The sequence below is a fragment of the Durio zibethinus genome, chromosome 7, assembly GCF_047325235.1.
Source record: "Durio zibethinus cultivar Kanyao isolate XHJ-2024 chromosome 7, ASM4732523v1, whole genome shotgun sequence".
Taxonomy (NCBI): Eukaryota; Viridiplantae; Streptophyta; class Magnoliopsida; order Malvales; family Malvaceae; genus Durio; species Durio zibethinus.
In genome coordinates this window covers 19,827,388-19,849,767 of record NC_143168.1, presented here as the reverse complement: position 1 = coordinate 19,849,767, position 22,380 = coordinate 19,827,388, and the positions used below count along the sequence as shown (strand labels likewise).

At 29.4% G+C, this 22,380-nt stretch overlaps 1 protein-coding gene across 1 annotated transcript; it reads right to left on the bottom strand.

The window, feature by feature from the left end:
• Positions 1-202: 202 nt before the first annotated feature.
• On the bottom strand, positions 203-772 carry LOC149518097 (uncharacterized). Its single transcript, XM_089763418.1, has one exon. It carries the CDS (start codon positions 770-772, stop codon positions 203-205), a length of 570 nt encoding a protein of 189 aa, XP_089619544.1.
• Positions 773-22,380: the final 21,608 nt, after the last annotated feature.

Below are 22,380 nucleotides of genomic sequence, written 5' to 3'. Positions count from 1 at the left end.
CTCTTTTATACAAAATTTCCCCATCTAAAAAGAATCCCATAGCCAATCTTCTCAAGATTCTCTTATCATTTTTTATTGCTAGATCTGGGTACTGCTGATTCTTTAGATATCACATAATATCATGGTACCAAGGGTGGCCATCCTCATTTTCTTCCAAGTTAGCATAATGTACTAGTACATCCTTGATATCTAATTTGATGGGCTAAGCAATCTTTACCATTATAGCTAAGGTAGCCAAGGCATCTGCAATCTGATTTTCTTCATGAGGCAAGTGTTCAAAATGAACTGCTTTGAATTGTTTACATAGCTCTAAGATGTATTTGTGATAAGAAATAAGCTTTGAATCCCTTATTTCCCATTCACCTTTTAGTTGATAAATAACTAGAGCTGAATCCCCAAACACTCTTAATGTTTCAATTTTCCTATCTAAAACAGCATGTAATCTCATGACACAAGCCTCATATTCAGCTATATTATTGGTGTAGTTGAAATTCAATCTTATTGTAACAGAATAGTAATGTTTTGTTGGAGATATTAAAACTACTCCAATCTTATGCCCCATGGCATTAGCAGCTCCATTGAAATACATCATCCATATCTCTTCTTCATCATCATCCTCTTCTAACTCTGAGATGACCATTAGTTCCTCATATGGAAAATCAAGCTTCATGGGCTCATAATCATCAGCGGCCCTATCTACCAAGAATTCAGCAATGACACTTCTTTTAATCACTTTTTGGCTCACATATGCTATGCTATATTCCAAAAGCATCTCTTACCATCTTACGATTTTTTCTGATAGTGAGGGCTTTTCGAAGATGTATTTAATGGGATCAGTTTAGCTATAAGCCAAGTTGTATGGTAAAGCATGTACTGTCTAAGTCTTTTAGTTGTCTAAGCTAAAGCATAACATATTTTCTCTAGTGATAAATACTTAGACTCATATTCTGTGAATTTCTTGCTCAGGTAATAAATAGCTTTCTCTTTCTTGTCGAATTTATCTTGTTGGCCCAACACACATCCCATTGATCCCTCATATACAACTATGTATAGAATCAATAGTTTTATCGAAACATGAGGTGCTAATATTAGAGGGTTTAATAAGTACTACTTAATTTTATTGAAGGCTTATTGGCATTATTCATTCCATTCCCCAAGATTATTCTTCCAAAGGAGTTTGAAAAAGGGGTAACATTTATGAGTGAGTTGAGAAATGAATCGGGGTATATAGTTCAATATACCTAAAAAACTTTGAACCTCTTTTTATGTGCTTGGCGGGGATAAATTATGAATAGCCCAAATTTTGTCTGAATCCACTTCTATCCCTCTTTCATTGACTATAAATCATAACAACTTTTTTAACTTGGCTTTGAATGTACATTTGGTTGGATTTAGTTTGAGCTGAAACTTCCTCAACCTCTCAAATAATTTTCTAAGGTTGACTACATGAACCTCTCCCTTTTTGGATTTTGTAATCATGTCATCCACGTACACCTCAATCTTTTTATGCATCATGTCATGAAAAAATATTACCATGGCCCTCTGATAAGTTGTCCCTATATTTTTCAGTTCAAAGGCATGATTTTATAACAAAAGGTCCCCTATATAGTGATAAAAGTGGTCTTTTTCATGTCATTTAGAGCCATTTTTATCTAATTATAGCCAGAGAATCCATTAATGAAAGAGAATACTGAATGTCAGGCTGTATTATCCACCAAAGTATCAATGTGAGGTAAAGAAAACTTGTCTTTAGGGCTAGCTCTATTTAGATCTTTATAGTCTACACACATCCGTATCTTTTCATCTTTTTTGAGGATAGGTACTATATTAGCCACCCATTCAAGATATTTGGCCACTTGCAAGAAGCCTACATCAAATTGCTTTTTGACTTCCTCTTTGATTTTCAATAGCATCTCCGATTGCATTCTTCTTAGCTTTTGATGTACCGATTTGTATTTTGGCTTTAATGGTAGCCTATATTCCACTATTTTGATGCTTAGTCTAGGCATATCTTGGTAGGACCAAGCAAATACATCCCTAAACTCCCAAAGCAAATCCTCTAACTGATGGCGGTTAAGAACTGAGAGTGAAATACCAATCTTGACTTCTTTTTTGTTTTCGGCATCACCTACATTGATTAATTCAACCACTTCTTGATGAGGCTCAATGGTTTATCTTCCTATTCAATTAGCCTCATTAAATCTGAGGACAAAGTGTATTTCTCAGAATTTTCTTCAGTATCAAGTTCATCGGTATTAATTGAATTTTCAAAGTTAAATCCTGGATCTTTGTCATGATTACCTTCGTATTTATTTAGGGACTTGAAAGTTAATAGAATAGGAAATATTGGCAAAAAATTTTGATGGGGTAATGAATGGAATGGAAGAAATGAACAAAATGCATGCTCTTATTTTTATTAAAATAATGAAAAATAAAAGGCCCAAACATAAGAGTTTATCCTAATGTTTTTGGGCATAAGTAATTAAGAGATGTGATTACATTGAAGAAAAATAAAAAATAATAGGTATTTGGATGACCCTTCAATTTTGTAATTCATATCCTGACAGGTAGGGATAAACCAAGGCTTTCTCGTTTTGGTTTCCATTATCCACCATGTGAATGGATAGCTTGGCAAAAGCTTTCTCCCACTTTGGTTCCACTTTTGTATCTTTTTCAGCTTTAAAAATGAAAGTTTCATTTAAATGAGGGAAGATCATCGACCCATTTTGCACCCTTTTATTATTGCTTTGCCATTCTTTCATCTCATAACCCAATCTCAATCTGCAACTGTAATCTTTAATCTTAGGAATTTCCCTTATCTCTTGAAGGCTTTTGCCCAAGTCGAGCCCAATACTCTAACCCTTGTTAACCATCTGATTAATCATAATCTAACTAAATTTAAGTCTTTCACCCATTACATTAGTAGGTTTAAAAAATCGATAAGAGCACTCTAATAATTCTTCTGTCGCTTCCACATATAGGGCATTTATAGGTTGGATCACCAGTAAATCTTTTTCCCCAGCTACAATCACTAATTGTCCTTCTACATTGAATTTGATCTTTTGATGCAATGAAAAAGGGACATCACCCACCTTATGGATCCATGGTTTTCCTAATAAATAACTATATGATAGAGAGATATCCATGACCTAAAATGTTATGTTGAAGACACAAGGCCCAATCTGTATAAGTAGCTCAACATCCCCTAAGACCTCTCGTCTAATCTCGTCAAATGCTTGAACCACCATCTGACTATTTTGGATATAGGACATATCAAAGGGTAGCTTGGCTAAAGTGGACATATGCATGACATTAATAGCTGATCCATTATCAATAAGGACTTTAGCTACTATGTGGCCTTTACACTTAATAGTGACATGTAGTGCCTTGATGCTCCTTCTACCTTCCGATGAAATCTCATCATCACTGAAGGAGATATGGTATGGCACCACTAGATTCTCTACCAAGTGATTCATATACTCTACAGAGACATTATGGGTCACATAAACCTGATTCAATACCTTTAACAAAGTATTGCGAGTGGTTTAGAGTTTAGGAGAAGTGATAGTAGAGAAATTTTGGCTAGCATCTTATTAATTGCTCAATCACAAAATATTTATTGTGCTTGACTAACTTCAAAAACTCGCAAGCCTTCTTTTCAAGCATGAATTTTAAGGCATCTAGAATCTCTAATTTAATCTGATTTTTTTTCTTTTTCCAAAGTTGTCAGAGTGTAACATCTCTCACTTCTAGTTATGCCCTCTACCTTTATTATATTGGCAATTTTAGATTTTGGTATATTTTTTTTTTGCCCTGAGTCATCATCTCAAACTTATACTTCCAAGGTGCTGTTTTGTCATCTTTATAAATAAATGGGCGTGGAACTTTGAGAGCTACTAGTTTGGGAACAAACTTATTCCCATCTAATTGTGGCCTCTCCTTACAATGTATAGTGATAGATTTTGGCACCTACTTATCTGTCATGGCCACCTTGATGTTTTCAGAGGCTTTTGACTCTTCATATAATTCTATCTGGTAAGAGTCTATTAGTTTTTACACCTATTGGTGAAATTATCAATATTTCTCAATAAAATACCCCGAAGCTCCATTGTGATACTTACACTTTTGATTAGGGATGTGTCCTCTCATGTAGGTGCATAGAATTACTAGCTGTATCAATCCTACTTCATGTAGGACATCATACAACTGGCTAAATGGCATTTTAAGCTCATATACTCTTTTTTTCACATGTTTTCCACCCACATCCAAAGCATTGATCATATGACTGGGTAAAGGCTTCCCACTAACATTGGGCGTTGGATTCCCTATAGTGTCGAAACTTATCAACCCTTCCTTGATTAGGCTTTGTACTCTATGCTTGAAGGGAACATAGTTTTTGGTAGAATATCCTGCTACTCCAAAGTGTTAGTCACAATGAGCATTGAAATCATACTATTTAGGATATGGAGGTTCAAGCTATTTGGCAGGGATAAGAGCAATTAAATGATTTTTGTAAAATTTTTGATATAGTTCTATATAGCTTATGGGTATAGGGTCAAAGATGGCACTTTCCTTACTTTGTGGTTCTTTATTATTATTGGTAGTACTGACTTTATGAGCAGGAAATCTTGGTGAATATGGATAAGATGATTGGGTAATTAATTGATAAAGAGATACATAAGTATGGTTTACCGTATGGTGGTATATAGGGTAAGTAGGTCGAATGTAGCTTATGAATTACTGCACTTCAAGACTCATAGCTTAAGTTTCACTCTCCTTCTTCTTGGGTGTTCTTTTAGAAGACTCACCCCCTTCAAGCTTACCATTTTTATGGCATTTTCAATAATCTCTCTTGAAATCACCATATTAGTAAAATTTTTAGTCACATTTTTTATCATCCTCTCATAGTAAAGCGACTTTAGAGTGCTCACAAATAGCATAATAGTTTTATTCTCTATTAAAGAAGGTTGTACCTAGGCAACCACATCCCGCCACCTTTAAGCATATTGCTTGAATGATTTCGATGCCTTCTTTTTTATTGCTTGTAGGAAAAGTTAGTTAGAAGCCATGTCAATGATATAATAGTACTGATTAATAAAAGATCTAATTAGATCTTTTCATGTCTTTATGCAGGTCTCATCTAACTGAACATATCACCTTACTGCGAATCTAGTTAAGCTATCTTGAAACACATGCATAAGCAGCTTCTCATTACTAGCATGTGCCATTATTTTACGACAGTTCATAGTGATATGTGTGATAGGACACTTAGTACCATCATACTTCTCAAACTTCGACACTTTAAACTTGGGTGGCATCACCACATCTGGTGCTAGGCAAATTTTCATTGCATCCATAGATCCATAAAAATCAATGCCCTCTATAGCCCATAATCTTTCTTTCAGCCTATTTATTGCTTGATCAGTTTTAGAACTTTTTAAGGGCACAACTATCTGTAGTTTTTTTTCTCTTTTGCCTTATCTATAGTAAGGAGCTGAATAGGTTCAGCCATATTTTCAACATAAATAGGATTATCATAACTTTAGATATTTTCGTGATCGGGTGCATAGGTCATTCCCGAGTAATTGTATCTTGAAAGAGCTGCCTGTTGAGGTTAGAATATTAGAGCAATTTGAGTTTATTGTAAACCAAAACCTGGAGGATATGCTGATTCAGTAGCTTCCAGTGAGGCATCCCCCTCTATTTTTTTTCCTCTGTTTGCCTTTTCTAACGCTTTTAGAATCCTGCTCAACTTTTCTTCCAATGCCTCTTGAGCTTTTTCTATCCTCTCAAGGCAACTTGCATTGTCCTATTCCACCCTCTTGGTTCTAGCCCGGGTATTGTATGGATGTGTATCTATTCTTGCACCTTAGTACCATAATTAATGATAATGTTATGCTAATGAATGAATAAGTGTGATGCAAATGCATGGAAATGAAAAAAAAAGAGAAAAATAAAAAAGAAAATCCCTTAAAAGAAATTCAATAAAAGAAAATTTTTATTTATTCCACAGGAGTCTGTTTTACCTCAAATCTAATATTGTTCCTCTATAAAAATGCCTAACTTGCTCATATTGGTCCTTAGCCTCCTTAATGAAGTTTAACAATTTCTATCCATGCTCTTATGTTGGTGTAATCGAAGCTCTCAGTGCCTTAGCCTTTTCTGCCATCTCACTTGCTTTAATCACGGCCTTACCTATCTAAGCTGTGAGGTGCTCTATGTATCTTTATCTTTTCAACCCTTCTCTTTTGTCGTATCACACCTGATAGGATAACTCTCTATACCTTTCTATGAGGGTTCTGACATGAATTTTTTATTCATTCAACTTTGATGTCAGAGTCAGAATATATCTGAAGCCATTGATTCTCCTGCTCAACCTTTATAAAAGTATCTTTTATTTGATCACGCTCTTCTTTCAACTCTTCATTTTTATGCACCAGATTAGTGTTATTTATTTTTTTAGCCTACACTTTTGCGCAACCTCTTATGTTCTTGTCGTAGTGTTTTTAGCTCCTTAAGGGTATCATCCCATTCTCTAACAACTTTCTGGGCCTTGCTATATTGCTTGGAGATCCTATGGACTTAGATTTCTAATTTTTTTTACTTTATTTTACCACTGGTCCTTTTTTTCCTATAGCTTCAAAATTTTTTCCTTCAGTTTCTCTTTTTCCATTTCATGTTCTAACTCTAAAAGCTTGTTGTCTGACTTTTGGCCCACTAGTAAGTGATGATCCTAAGGCACAAATGTAATCTCTTAACCCTTTTTATTTTTTCAAATCAAATAGCCTTCAGTGACTCTAGTAGTTAATGGCCCTACGCTGACTTTTTTAGGCTTTTTCCCAATCTTAATCATACTATCAATTTTTTGATAAGTTCTAGGCTCCCCATATGAATAGTCAAACTGGCTGAGTTTGGAGGTCATAAGAGTAAACTGCTTGGATCCATGTTATCTCTTTACCATCAATTGTGCAAACTTGTTGACCCCCATAGACCTAAAAATGGGACCATTGTCTCATCTCCACATTGATACAACATAGGTTCCCCTGTTCATCCAAAAAACTAACCATTTTACTTAACCAACTGTGAGCCCTTGCAGTAGACACTTCCACTCCTTCTAAGTCTTTACTTTTGGCTAAATACTCTGATAAAACTCCTTAATCAGATTTTGAGTATAGAAATAAAGTTTGGTAAAAGCACTTTTCTTGCATTCAAAGCGGCTTTTCATCTATACATATAATAAAGGTATGTAGCCCATGAAACGTGCTTTATCATTCTGCTTACAAAAAGTCAGTGATCTGATGGTTTTTGCCAAGATAGCTAGTGAAAGATTACACCCCTTTTCAATATGCTCAAATAAATCCACCACTTCTATCTCAATGTGGCCTAAAACCTTAGGAAAATGACCAATCCATATATGGTAAGAGCAAATGCATCTATTCCCTGATCATCATCTGGATGCTTGACAATGAAATCTGGGCGCATCTCTTATGGAATACCCTTGTGATCTCTTTTCTCTTGGATGTATTAATTTATGACCTCTTTTCCCACTCTTAAGATCTGACCCAGCTTCTTGTGACTTCCTAATTTGTATTTTTTCATGTATACTCTATCTAGATATAGTAGATGCATACCCACTAGAGTTGAGTATTCCTTTATTATTGGTACTAGATCAACCTCATTCATGATGAAACATCGATAGGAAGGATCCCAAAACTGTACCATCATCTTGATAAATGAGTAATCAACCTTCACGGATAATAGATGTGCAATATGCCTAAACTTCTCACAAAAAGCCTTATGCCTTGAAGGGGTCATATCATTCCACATGTCTGATAGGCTTTTCAAATCATTATGTTTGAGGAGTAAATGGACTTCTCTTGATAATGTAGAGATATAATCTTGTGGTAAGCAATATCCTTTTTTTGTTGCTTTTTTTTCTGATTCTATCCTCACTTCTATGGGAAAGTCACATTTAAACAACATAGATGAGACGTAAACTTGACATTCTGTGGAATCTATGAGGGTTTTTGTTGAAATAGCTTTGGGGTACAAATACTATGCAATTTGTAAACGTATTTATGAATGTGCACAAAAGGAAAAAAAATAAAAATAAGACAAAGAAATTAGTTAGTCATTTCAATAAAACATAGAGTAAACATCACATTGCAATTAAAATAACAATATGACCTAGAATTTTGGATTATCTACAAAGGGTGGGAAGATAAGGCTCTATCTATAGTTGGGCTTCTAAAGTTAATTATATATGGTTTGGGTTATTTCTAAAAGGTTCTCAAATTGTTCCCCATATCATGGTCCATTATAGACCAGCAAGGCACCCCAATCTTCACCCATCATAAGCTACAAGCAGAAAGGGTTCAATTTGAGTGAGAGTGTTTCGCAAGCTCATGCAGAGACATGAAATCTCATGAAGGCATAGATACTTCACTCCCTCTTAAAGGTAGAGCCCGGGTGGAGGGCTTATATTATGCACATGTTGATGAATGATAGATATATATATATATATACAACTAATAAAAGTAAATATGAACAACTAAATAAGTAAATATATACAAGGAAAATAAATAATAAAGTAGATATAAGCAATAAAAGGGAATAAAATAATTTTAAGCTTATTAAGCAAGGCTTGGATAATAAGAAATCATTCATTGGCTTGACTCATAATGTTTCCAATGGAGTCACCAAATTGTCGTAACGCATAGATCCGTGGACCTATCACTAGATATGGGTTAGAAGAAAGTTACCACCAATTTTTTTTGTCTAGGTGTGATTGACCACCTAATTGGATCTCATCTGCAAAAGAGATATTAGGTTCAAGAGTTGGTTACGCATGGGGAAGGTTGTAGCACCCCCATAGCGCCTATCCAAGGATGGTACCAATTTTGATTTCAAATTATCCAAGCCTTGATCGTTTTTATGATTTACCAAATAATTTAATATTGAAAATCAACCTTAAAATTATCCCAATAGTTTGGTAGCAATTTAGGATAATTCTTTCACCTCAGGAGTATTCATAGAGACTAGTGTCCTACTCTGAAGAGGCTCCGTCATCGGATTTATTAACTTTTATTCCATAAAGAAAATAGTAAACCTCTCAAATTTTATTTTATGTTATTTATTTTTTTTAGAACTTCATTTTTTCTTTTTACTTTGTTTCTTTTTTTTTTGAAATAAAAGTGGTAGAAATAACTCTTTTTTTTTTAAATAAAACCAAAAAATAATAAAAATTTTTTGTTAAAAATAAAATCAAAAAAGAAAAATAAAATGAAAAAAAAAAACCTACGATCAGGTCAGGTCGATACCAAGTCAGTGCACGGATCCTAAGTCGGGTTCACGTGAATCCTAAGTTGCCAAATGACGTTGTGTCGAGGTGATATATAAGCCAAGTCTATTGCCTTTCTACTCAAAAGCCTCTTCCCCCCTCTCTCTCTCTCTCTAGCTAATTTTCCTCTGCCCTCTCTATAGAAAATTCGTCGACAAATTCAATCGAAAATTAGGAATCTCGTCAGTTTTTGGGGATGTTATCGAAAAATTGAATCAAAAACTGAAAAACCCATCGATATATGGAAAACGTGCCTGATTTGGGAAACCTTGTTGGAATCTTGCCGGAAACTTCAATTTTCGTCGAAAAATTTCATCGAAAAATTCAAAGTTCTTCAAAAAAACCCAAAAATTCTAGAAAAAAAAAACCCAAATTTCTCCAAATTTTGCCTATATTACTCCCAAAACCTCCCAGAATCATCCTGAACCCTAATTCTAACCCAAAAACCTAAGATCAAACCCACAATTTTAGATTAAACCTAAAATCCCAAAATTAAACTCCTAGAACTGTTTTTACCTAAAATTTCCTAAATTTTTTCAATAACTCTCTATCCAAATTTTTGTGTGTCCGTCTTCTATAGAATCAATCCAATTTATAGGCAGTTTTAGGAATAATTTTAGGAAACGGACAGAATCAATCCCAGGCTTGAATCCTAGGATTGTATTTTGTCCAGCATGATTTTTGGGTCCAAAATTCCAGTTGATACGATTTTGTGTTTGACCAATCTGATCTCAATTTCATCCTTTGTGCACGTGTGATTTGGATCAAAAAAAGAAAGCATTAAAGAAAAAAAAAACTCAGAAAAGAAAAAAATAATAATAATATAATAATAAATAAAAAAACTATCTAGTTGGGGCCTAAATAGGCCTAATCAGGCTTAGACGTGGATGGGCTTAATTGGGCCTGATTATAAATGGGCTTGGTTGGGCTCAGATATCAATGGGCCTATTTGGGCCCGTACATCAATGAGCCCTAGTTGGGCCTGGACACAAATAGGTGTCTACAGATATAATACTTTTTTGGCTGATTATTAGAAAATGTTATAACCTCATCATCTCCAATTTTGTATTGGGTTATGATGGCTAAATTTTTTATATCTTCTTTTTTTATACTTTTGAGAGAAAAAAAAATTTAAAACTAAATTTACAGAGTTATAAATAGAGTTTTCTTGATTATTTCTTAGGCTATCGCTTGGAAAAATAGGTATATTGACATTTTTTATTCCTATAGATTAAGGTTGCAAATGAAATGAATGTTTACGCGAGCAAAATAGTTGTTCACTCTCGAGACTTTTAGTATCTGCACTTTTTTTATTTGAGAAAAAAGGTGTTGGAGAGGATGATTGTAATACTAGGTTTTTACTAGAACTATTGTTATCTAGGTTTTAAAATATAGGTTATTTCTTGATGGAAAAAATTATACTAGTTTGATGAAGGTGCAGGTTCAGTGATTCCTTCTAATAACCAACTAGTGGGTATTGACAAATCTTTAAAATTCATTAATCTTGGATTGATTTCTAAATCAAAAGGTTGAGGTTCAAAAATTTATATAACCATAGAATCGATTTCTTTAATAGAAGCATAAATTTGATTAGTAAATTCATTTATAGATGTCCAATTAAAGGATAAATAATGAGCAGTGTTTCGAAGTCCTAACTTTTTTATCATTATTTGAAGTCATAGGCAGTCTTTTATTAATGGATCATTGATCGAAATAAAGTACTTTACTTTTACTTTAAATCAAACTACTCATGTTACTAAATTTGATTGAATTCCTTATATTACCGCTTTAAAAGGGTTTTCAAATCTTTTATCAATTAGAATTGCTATGATTGGTGTATCATTACCAATTCTAAATAGAGCTTTGATAGTTATCATTATGATTCCTAAATGAATATATCTGAGCTCAGGGTATTTTTGTTTAATACACTTCATTTTTCTTTAGTAAATAATCAGATATCTATTGATCTTTGATTAGAATCATTAGCTGTAGTGTTTCCACTATATTTTTCTATATGCCTTTGAACCCAATATGTAAATTTTGAATAAATAGAAAACTTATAGATTTCATCTTTTTTAATGATTGTAGTTTTTCTAGTCTATCATCTGAAATATTAAGTTCTTGTCTTAAAACATCACTTAATTTTGTCAGTTATTGATTTTTAGCAGGTGTCTTTTATGGTTTCTGAAATAATTTGATTATTCATTTCAAGAATATTACTAGGATTCATTATAAAAATATATTCATCTTCAAAATTTGAATATATTTCAGAGATTAATTCATAAATAATTTCATCTTTAAAAATTTTTTCTCCAAAACAAATTTCCAAATTTGTTTCTTCAAGAGTTTTGATAACTTTTTTAGCGTTTTTTCCTTTGTTAGGATGTTATGGTACGAAATGCCTTTCTTCATTACAAATAAAACATTTACATTTAGATTTCTTAGAAGTTTTTCTTTTAACAAATTTTTTCTTTTTATCAAACTTATTCTTTTTGGGCTTCCATTTGACTAATTTATACCTTCTATTCTTTTTGTATTTCATAGAATAGGTTTTAGGTTGTGATTTACAATGGAATTCTCATTCAAAATCTAATGTTTTTGTACATTGTTTATCTCTGAATCTACTTTTAACTTGCTTAACAGCTTTGTTTTAAAGTAATGTTCTATAATTTGCTTTAAATCAAAATAAACTCTATTTTTTATAGAGTTTAAATAGTCTTAATTTTCTACCATAGGGTTATGATATATGAATATCTCAGGTACTATTGACTATAGACTTCATCTCAAGGTGATTGTAACTTATGAAAATATTGTTCTTTCCAAAATTTTGAATTTGTTTCATCCAATATTTTATATTCATGAATATATTATTTAGAAAATTCCTCTAACTATTAGAGGTGTAAAAGAATAGAGCTTTCGACAAACTGTTCATGAATATGTTTGGTTTTTATTTATTTATATTCATTTATTAAGCTTAACAAACAATCTTAAACAGAATTTTTATGTTTGTTTATTAAATGAACCAAACATGAGCAGAGGTTTGTTTGGTTCATTTATGTTCACAACACACTCGTTTAAAATTCATTTAAAACCAATTCGTTGTTTATTGTTTGTTTACTGTTCGTTTGTTATTCGTTTATAATAATAACAAATTTATATTTTTATCTTTTATTCTAATCATATTTTAAGGTTCATTTATATTCATTTAGGGTTTGTTTGTTTAAATTTTTTTGATAAGCTATTCATGAACAAGTTCACTTAAAAATCTCAATAAGAGCTCATTTAATCTTTTTCAAGTTAATACTTTTAAGTTTGAATATCTTTTAACTAAGTTCGAAACACAATTTAATATTGCATCATTAATAGGTATATATTAATATATTAAAATCATCCATAATTTTTATAAAAATTATTATTATAAATTAAATTTCACAGACCCAAAAATGACCATTAGTGAAAAAAATGAGACTTAAAAATAATTCTGCCCTGCATCTCACATCAAAATAACAAGTGAGAATAAAAAACCATGGTTTCTATAAAAAGAAGTCTACCTCATATATCTTTTCATAAACTTAACGATTCATGTATTCGTATTATATAAAATATTAAAATTTGTGTATCCATATCATGTTTTATACAAAAATTATTATTATAAATTATATCGATACGAAAATATAAAATTTATTTTTTTGATTTTATTAAACCTAGATATAATTATTACTAAAATTTTAAATTATATCACTTTTGTATCTTATATGCGTATTATATTTATATCATATTATCATATCATGTTTTAAATTTTCATGTCTTTGTTGACAAGTCAATAGTCAGTAATTGACTTCATGTGCTGGGCCCACATAAAATGCGCTAGACATTGGTCGTTCTTGGCCTTTTTTAGCTTAATTATGCTGCAAGCTTGTTTAGAGCTTGAGCTTGGCTAAACTAAATTAGCTGAGTTTGAACAAAGCGTTTTAGTTCTTGTAAAGCTCGGCTCTTGTTCAGGATTAATAAATTAAGTCAAGCCAAGGTTTGAACATAAAGATATTCGGCTAGGTTGGTTTATTTATTATTTATGCATATATTTATTTATATATATATATATATTCATAAATATATTTATTTTATATTTATAAATAAATTCATTTAATTTAATTAAATCGAATACAAATTAAATGTAAATTTTTATTATTTAAATGAATTGAATTTTAACGAATAGAGTAATTTTTTTATCAAACACAAACCAAATCCAAATACTTTAAAAAATAAATAAATAAACAATGTATAGATATATATTTATTTGTTCATATTTCGTTGGTTTAAAACCCTACTATCTTATATCACAAAGTTTTTTCTTTGCTGGTATAAAATTAACTTCCATCTGACAACAACGATATCATTCGATTCCATCAGACAATGAAACATAAAAGGTTACCTCACTTTCAAATATTAATTACCCTTAATTAAATGATGATTCAAAATTTTTTATTTTGATATCATTTTTTTTTTCAAATTTATTAATTTTATGAAAAAAAGAGTGTTCAAAGAAAATTTTTAGAGGGACCTAAAGAATATTATTATTTTTTAAATATTCTATTTTTTAATCTTCATAAATATTAGATCCGCCCCAAGCTTATTTTGAAAATGGTCTCTCATAATTTATTAGTAATTTTTGTTTGTTTCTTGTAAGAGAAAAATTGCTATAAAAACCAAATTGTTATTTAAATGTAAAAATCTATAACTTTTCTTTTTTTTCTCTTTTTTTTTTATCCTTTCCTAAAGGAAAAAAATATATATATACTCATTAAAAAAAACACAAACCTCTATTTCTTTTCCCTCCTAAGAAAAAAAATCCCAAAAAAAAGAAATAAAAAATATTTTTTCCCTTTTCCTTTCACATTTTTAAGTACTTGTTATTTCTTTCCTTCTCGATTCTATTTTTTATTTCTCATAACCTTCAAAAAGTTATAAAAGATTACATTTTTTAAATAAAAAACATAATCCATTATCAAAATAATTATTTTTTTAAAATCTATAATTTTTATATAAACTACATTTTTAAAATAAAAAATATAATCTAGTATGAAAATATATTATTAAAATAATTATAATATATTTTCAAATTTTCACATATTAAATAAAAAATAATGTACGTATTATTTATATGAAAAAAAATAATAATATAATTAAAAATAATATAGTAAAAAAATTATTAAATAATTATTTTTTTCAATGTATATAAATTTCCCATTTCATCATAAAAAATAGATTAATGAAGGTTCGTTGATTAGTCAACATCATATAATGAGTTTATTATTACCAAATCAATTACGATAGTATAATTTTTTTTTTCTAAAAATTATAATTGTTTTTTCAAGAGTACAATAATTGAGTCCAGCGATCTAGCCGCGGTTTTTTTTTTTTTTCCAAAGGATTAATATTAATGAATGAACTTTAAATTAAATTAAAATATTTAATTTGATATTTAAATTATAAATTTATTAATTAAAATGATATATTAAAGATTATTTATTTAATAATATTATTATTTAAAATTAATCATATTAAATATGAATATCATATTAATTAATATATTTATAATTTAAATATTTCATTAAAAACTTATAATATTTTTATCATAAAATATATAAAAAATCAATTAAAAAATTTTAGAAAAACGACATATGTATTGAACAATGCTGTCAAAAAGTGCAACATTTATATATTTTTCATGGTTCATTGAAATTATTGCCCTTGAAGATAAGTTTGATATCATTTAATAACTTTATGCAAGCATTTGGCGGCTTCTTGAAAAGCTAAATTATTAATCTGCATTTGGCAGCTTCTGTTTGGTGAAAGATAATGTTGGTATTAGTTAAAAAAAAAAAGAAAACCATTCATACCCGGAATATTTAGTTTAGTAAAAATGTAATTAAACTTATTTTTATTTATAAGCGGTCTTATGACACAACTTTGTATTAACTCTTTTCATTTTTTAGAAAACTTTCTATTAACTTTTATATCAAGGAGGATGGATATCAATTATCAATGAAACTAAAGCGATTAGTACTTCATTTTAATGTGATTAACTATTAATGTATATGAAAATCACTACAAGAAAATAGAATATTAGTGGCAATTTTGTAGTGGTGTTTTGCTTAAAAAAATACCGCTAGTTTTTGTGTTGTTATACAACTTAAAGGTATTTTTTATCAAAATACCATTAAATATTTAAATAGCGACATTTATATTTATAAACGTCATTAAAGATAAAAATTAATGGCATTTATCGACTACAACGCTTTGAATAATCCTTTCTAAAAAATAAGAGTGATTATTGAAGGCGTTTTTTACAGAAAATACGTTGAATAATCCTCTCACAAAAAATAGATAAAGGATTATTGAATGTGTTTTTGGTAGACAATGCTTTGAATAATCCTATCATAAAAAATAAAAGCGATTATTAAAGGTATTTTTTGCCAGAAACGCCTTCAATAATTCTCCTAAAAAATTGTAGATGATTATTAAAGGCATTTTTGGTCAAAAATGCCTTCAATAAATCTCCTTGTCAATAAATTTGTCAAAAATAGAGCAGTATTGTCGGTTAGAGTATACGGGCATTAACCATAAAGTTGTAGGTTTGATCTCTTCTTTCAGTATTTTTTAAATTTTTCAAGGGATTATTGAAGGTACTTCTGGTAAAAAATGCATTCAATAACTCTCAAAAAACTTAAAAAATGTTAAAGGGAGGGATCGAACTTACAACCTTATGATTAACGACCGTACGCTCTAATCGATAACGCTACTCCATTTTTGACAAATTTATTAACAAGAAGATTTATTGAAGGTGATTTTGATAACAAAACGCCTTTAATTATCCACTACAATTTTTTAGGGGAATTATTGAAGACATTTCTGACAAAAAACGCATTCAATAATCATCTCTATCTTTTATAAGCAGATTATTCAAGATGTTTTTTGCCTAAAACATCTTCAATAATCCCTTATAAAAAATTGAAGGAGATTATTGAAGCTGTTTATTGAAAAATGCCTTCAATAATCCCCTCATAAAAAATAAAAGGGATTATTGAAGGTATTTTTTTACAAAAAACGCCTTTAATAATCCTCCCTAAAAAATTGAATGGGATTATTGAAAGCGTTTTTGGTTAAAAACACCTTTAATAATCTCATCATAAAAAATGAAAGGGATTATTGAAGGCATTTTTAGCCAAAAAAATGCCATCAATAACGCCTTCAATAATCCCCTCTAAAAAATTGGAGGAGATTATTGAAGGTGTTTTTTTGTAGAAAATACCTTCAATAATCCTCTCTAAAAAATTTAAAAGGATTATTGAATGTATTTTTCACCTGAAATACCTTCAATAATCTTTTTTGCAAATAGTGGCATTTTTTTTAAGTAAACCCCGCTATCGTGAAAAAATGGCGCAGCTAAAATTTTTTTCCAAAATTTAAACCTCCTCTTTCTTCTCTATAATTTCTTTTCTTTCCCCAGCTTTTTTCTTGGAAGAGAATGGCAAGAAAGAAAATTCAAATCAAGAAGATTGACAAATGTAGCAACGAGGCAGGTGACTTTCTTAATGAGGAGATGAGGACTTTTCAAGAAAACTCATGAGCTTTCCATTTTTTGCAATGCTGAGATAGCTCTTCTAGTCTTTTCAGTAGCTAGAAAGCTCTTTAAGTACTCCAACACAAGGTTGCTCTCACTTATCTCATATCTATATGTGAATGCTTTTCCTCTATCTCTGATAGTTTAATATAGAAATCTTTGCCTGCTATTTGATTTAATGTGTTAAATGTGCTTTGGTGAATGTGAGAGAAAGTGAGAAACATAATTGTTTTGAAAGAAGATCTTTCGAATCAAAAGAACTGTATAAAAGTATAAATTTATAATAACTTAATGTACTTGAATCTTGTATTCTATTACAAAAAGAACTTTTAATAATTTGTCAGAAGCTGAGAGGTTTTAGGGTGGGAGGCCATGGTTTCACATGAATGTCTGTATGATATTTGTTGATGCTTGTTCATACTTTTTTGAACCCTGTTTAAGCCATATTTTATGACTAATCAACTATCTTTTAAGAAGTTTATGCTTTCCATATATCTTTGCTGGTGCAACTTAGAGCATAACACTGATATTTTACCTTTCATTTTTCTTGTCAAAACCCGATCTGCTATCATTTTCATTTTCTCTCCAACCAAATAGCTTTTAATTTTAGTTTTCTTAATTGAATCTTGTTACAATATTAGGTTTCCTACACTCTTTTTGAATGTTCTTTAAGGTTTTCATAATGAAATTTACAAATTCTTGTGATTTCCTTTTCAAATTCTGTAAAATTCACGTTGAACTCAAATCTGGTTTCAAAATCATGCACCTGACCTATTTTCAGTCTTTTGATCAAAACTCAGTGAATTCTATCTTGATTTACTTCAACGGTTTTTTCCTAGATTCCTAGTTCATAGGGATATAATTCAGTAAAAATTTAGCCACAAATTCCATCTGTAAAAGTACAATTAATTCTTCAAAGTTAAGGCTGACTCCAGAAGGCAGAAACGATCCATGCATGAGAACTTGATGAATGATGATCCTTTCTCCTTCTAGGTGTTCGATTTGATTCTCTCATGCTTTACATTCTTAGTTTTACATGTTTACTTGTTATTTTTTAATTGATTGCATTTATTTTCATGAATTCATTTGGTGTTTGGATAGATTTAGTTGTTAATGCTCTATTTTTCTTTGTTTTGAGTATCACTTGAGTTGCTCATTCATTCAGCTGGTTTTTCTCTATTTTGCTGCCATTTTCTTGTAGAATTTTGTAGCAAACTTGATTGATGAATTGTTTCTCTACTCATTTTGAGTTCATTTTCATTCTAAGCTTCTAGACCTAATTTTTTCTTTCATCAACTCAGTGAGTTTCGGTTGATTTCACTTTATATTTTAGTTGTTTCTAGTTAATTCTTGTATTTTCTTGCACTTTTTGTTCTTCAAATCAGTTTTCCTTTTGGTTCCTTAATTGATCTTTTCAATTCTAGTTTATGATCACTTGTTTTAGCATCAACTAGATGTAGATCAATTAATTCACGTTTGGTTACAAGTTAGTTGTTAGTTGCAGTTTTGTGTTCTTTCATTACATTATGCGATTTTTCTTGCTTTTCAAATTGATTTCTCATGATGCGTTATTATAGATCTTTGAAATTCCAGCTTGTTTTGAAGAAAATTTAAAGGAACAAAAATGAAAATTCAAATTTAATATACTGGTTTTAAAATGTATTCTATTTCAATTATATGTGTGTGTTTAGGGTTAGAGTTGGATTTGTTTTGAACCAATTGCTTTAAAGTTTAGGCTACTGCACTTGCAATGTTGATAACTTATCTGTAGAAGAATTTTCTTTATTTAATGTATCCTAAAGTTGATATGTATTAAGATACTCTTACTTGTTTATTTGAATAAAGATCTAAATGTGGCTAAAGGTTTATTTTATCCCAAAAGTCAAGGAATTTGGGCTTTTTCCATAAATTGGTATGATTGAAAAAGGTAAAAAAAGGATGTTCTGGCTTCAAGCTTTTAATGTCAAAACAAGAAATTAAGTTAATTGTTTTAGTATGACCCATTATAAAAAATTTAGTTTCAGGGTTTAATTTAATTATTTTCTCACACTTATAGATCACAGTCATCTTGCTATTAACTATTGAGTTTGGGAGTTATATGCAACATGCCTTTTGTGTTTATATCTTTTTCAATCAGAAACTTTTTTGTTGATGTCATCCCCTTGAATCTTATTCTTCTTTTGCTTTTGTATCATAAAACAACATGGCTAGCAATATTTTACATGTGTGTGCTAATTGGATATGCACTCGAATGTGTTTATGATGGAATAGTAAGTTTTCTTTTCTAGCTTTTTTATAGGTATTTGTTAAACTAATCTCCTTAATTCCTTCCTAGTTTAAGAATAAAAGAACCATCCTTATTTCAAATATGCCAAGTTTTGTTACTATCCATATTTTATAATGCTCTATTCTCTTCCCATACGTTAATCTGAGATAACTAGCTAACAGGTTGGCAGTCATTTAAATTAGCATTTTGCATTTTGGGTGGAAACCATTATGATGCTTCCATTTGCTATTCTGGATTTTATTATGAAGCCTTTACAATTGAAAGGTGCATACTGTAGACCTATCAACTTAGATTGGTCCTCTATACTTTTTTCAATTACTTTATGATGATTCCATGATACAGTTTTTCCTGCTGCTAAGTCTAAAAAAGCATTGACCTCTATAGACACAACTATACCATCAGTTCAAGGTGCAGCATAGTTATTTATCCATTACACAATTTGCATTTCTTTCTTGAAACTTTGTTGCGTGGTCATTTTATTTTGAAGGATTGGTTTATTTCCCTCTTGAGGCATTTGAATCCATTTATTTCTATGAATTTATTTACAAGCTGAAAATATGATTTGAAATAGTTTATCTTATAAACTTCATGGAATCAAATAATCTTTATCTTTTTCTAATGCAATCAAACATGAACTTGATTAAAGATCTATTTCTCAGCCTTTCGTAAATTCTCCTTCCCTCAAATTATATGGCACTACATTTCAAGTCTAGAAATTTCATAATGAAATATGCAAAATAGAAGAACGATGATTATGAAAGGCATTTTCATGAAATGCACTCAAAGAGAGAGTGTACATCCTTTTGCCTTGTGCATTTATCTTGATCATTGGCCAAAAAATATATCTTAGTTTGTTGCTTTGGTTAAATATGTTTCTCTGTTATTTTTGCATGTATGTAACAATGAGATCTTGTATATCTTCCCTGATTTTATCTTGTATTACAAATTTTATAGTACTTTTTATAGCTTACCCAGTGATATTTTTCAATCAGGATTGAACATAAAGTTGTGGAGAAGATAAATGAAATGTACTATGATGCATTTCTAACAATACATTTTGAGGTTCCTAGAGAATTTTCTCTTTAGCAATGGAAGCCAAGAGGATGAATGGGCATTGTAGGTTCCACTCAAAGCAAGTGCGACTCCTTCTATGGAGTCCATTGATGAGCAAAAGGAAAACAAATGCAAAGTGGAATGTTATTACATGTATTAAATTTCTGTTACATGCATATTGGAACAAATTATATATTTAGATATTTAACTATTTTTAGTATTCAATTTATGAATTTAAAATCATTTTTATTTCTTTTAACAATTTTTATTTAATTATAATAATAAATATTAAAAGAAAATTAAAAAAATAAAATTTTTTATTTAGCGGCATTTGTATTTAAAAGTGCCACTAAATGCTGAATTTAGTGATGTTTGTATTAGAAAACGCTATTAAATTTAGTGGGAATTTGACTACAAATGCCGTTATTTTTAGCATTTAGCAGCGTTTTTAAACACAAACGCCATTAAATTTAATGATATTTTTTTATACAAATGCTACTAAATTCATAATTTAGCAGCGTTTTTAAGCACAAATATCACTAAATTTAGTAGTAGAAAATGTTGGTAAATTTAGCGGCATTTGTGCTTAAAAACGCCATTAAGTTAGTTGCGTTTTTAGGAAAACGCCGTTATTTTTCGCGACACATTTATAGCCGGCACTTTGACTGACACTTTTCACAAACGCTGCGAATCTTTTAATAGAATTTATAAATGCCGTTAAACGTTAAAAAAAACGTCACTAAAGACTTAAACCCCTGTAGTGAATTAATCAATGACTAAAATGTTTATGAATTTAAATTAAAAATGTAGTAATTGAAAATTCTTTAAATCGAGTACCCAGATACCTTTATCTTGGTATATATACACATAGAAATATATAAACATAAGGGAGCCTATTATGAAAATCAAAGTATATAGCCATTTTATTAAAAGAGCATTTTATTTATATTTTATTTATTATAATTTTATAATTACTTAGTTACAATAAAAATTACATAAAAATTCATCATTTATAAATATAAATTTTATATAAAATTTTGATAACCTTCATACAACTTTAAATTGTGTTTACTTAATGATATTATAATTATTATTGGTAATATATTCTCTCTACTAAGCTTTGGACCAACTTCAATATTCTTTCCTAATTAGCTTTATTTTATTTCATATTATCATAAAAAAAAAACTATATTTACTCAATTTACAATTGTTGTTAGTATATTTATTATTTTTATGTTGTGTTAATAATTTTTATTTTTAAATATTATTTATGTTGTGCTTTTTCTTAATTTGTAAGTTATTTTTAGCCATTAAACTTATATATTTACATGGAAATTGAAGTTAAAATAATATATTATATGTTTGAGTTTATATTTAATATATTATCAATGTATAATACTTTACATAGTTAATAAATTATATAATAATATGTTATTAAAATTTACTTTTAAATATGTATTTTAAGATAAAGAGTATTTATTTTTATTTTAAAATTAATTTTTTATCAAATATCATTACATGCTAACTGATTCTGACAATACATCTAATTCAAAATCTATAATTATTCCTATCTTTCATTTTGTTCATTATAATTAAATCTTATAAATACATTAATTTCTCAATAATTTCTTAAAAAGACAATAATAAGACTAGATGATATATAAATTTTCCTTTAAGTTGTGATTTCTACGGATTTTTTTGTCTAAATTTCACATAAAACTTTTGCTGAATGACATTAATTCATAAAAAAAAAATAACTAGCAATATATATTAATAAATAAATAAATTACATATTAAACAAACAAATAATTTAAGTATTATTTATTTGACATCAAATAATAATATAACTAAAAATAATATAACAAAAAATATTATTCTATAATTTTATTTTTTTTAATGGAACACAACTAAAATAAACACATAAATTTAATTTTATTCAAAATTTATCAAGTAAGTGATTAAAAAATCACTTTTCTTTAAAAAATGTTAGATTCCCTAAACTAAACTCCTTTTAAGTGTTGTTTGGTTTGGGGAATCCACAAATTTTTCCTCGAAAATCTTAATGGTGAGTATTTG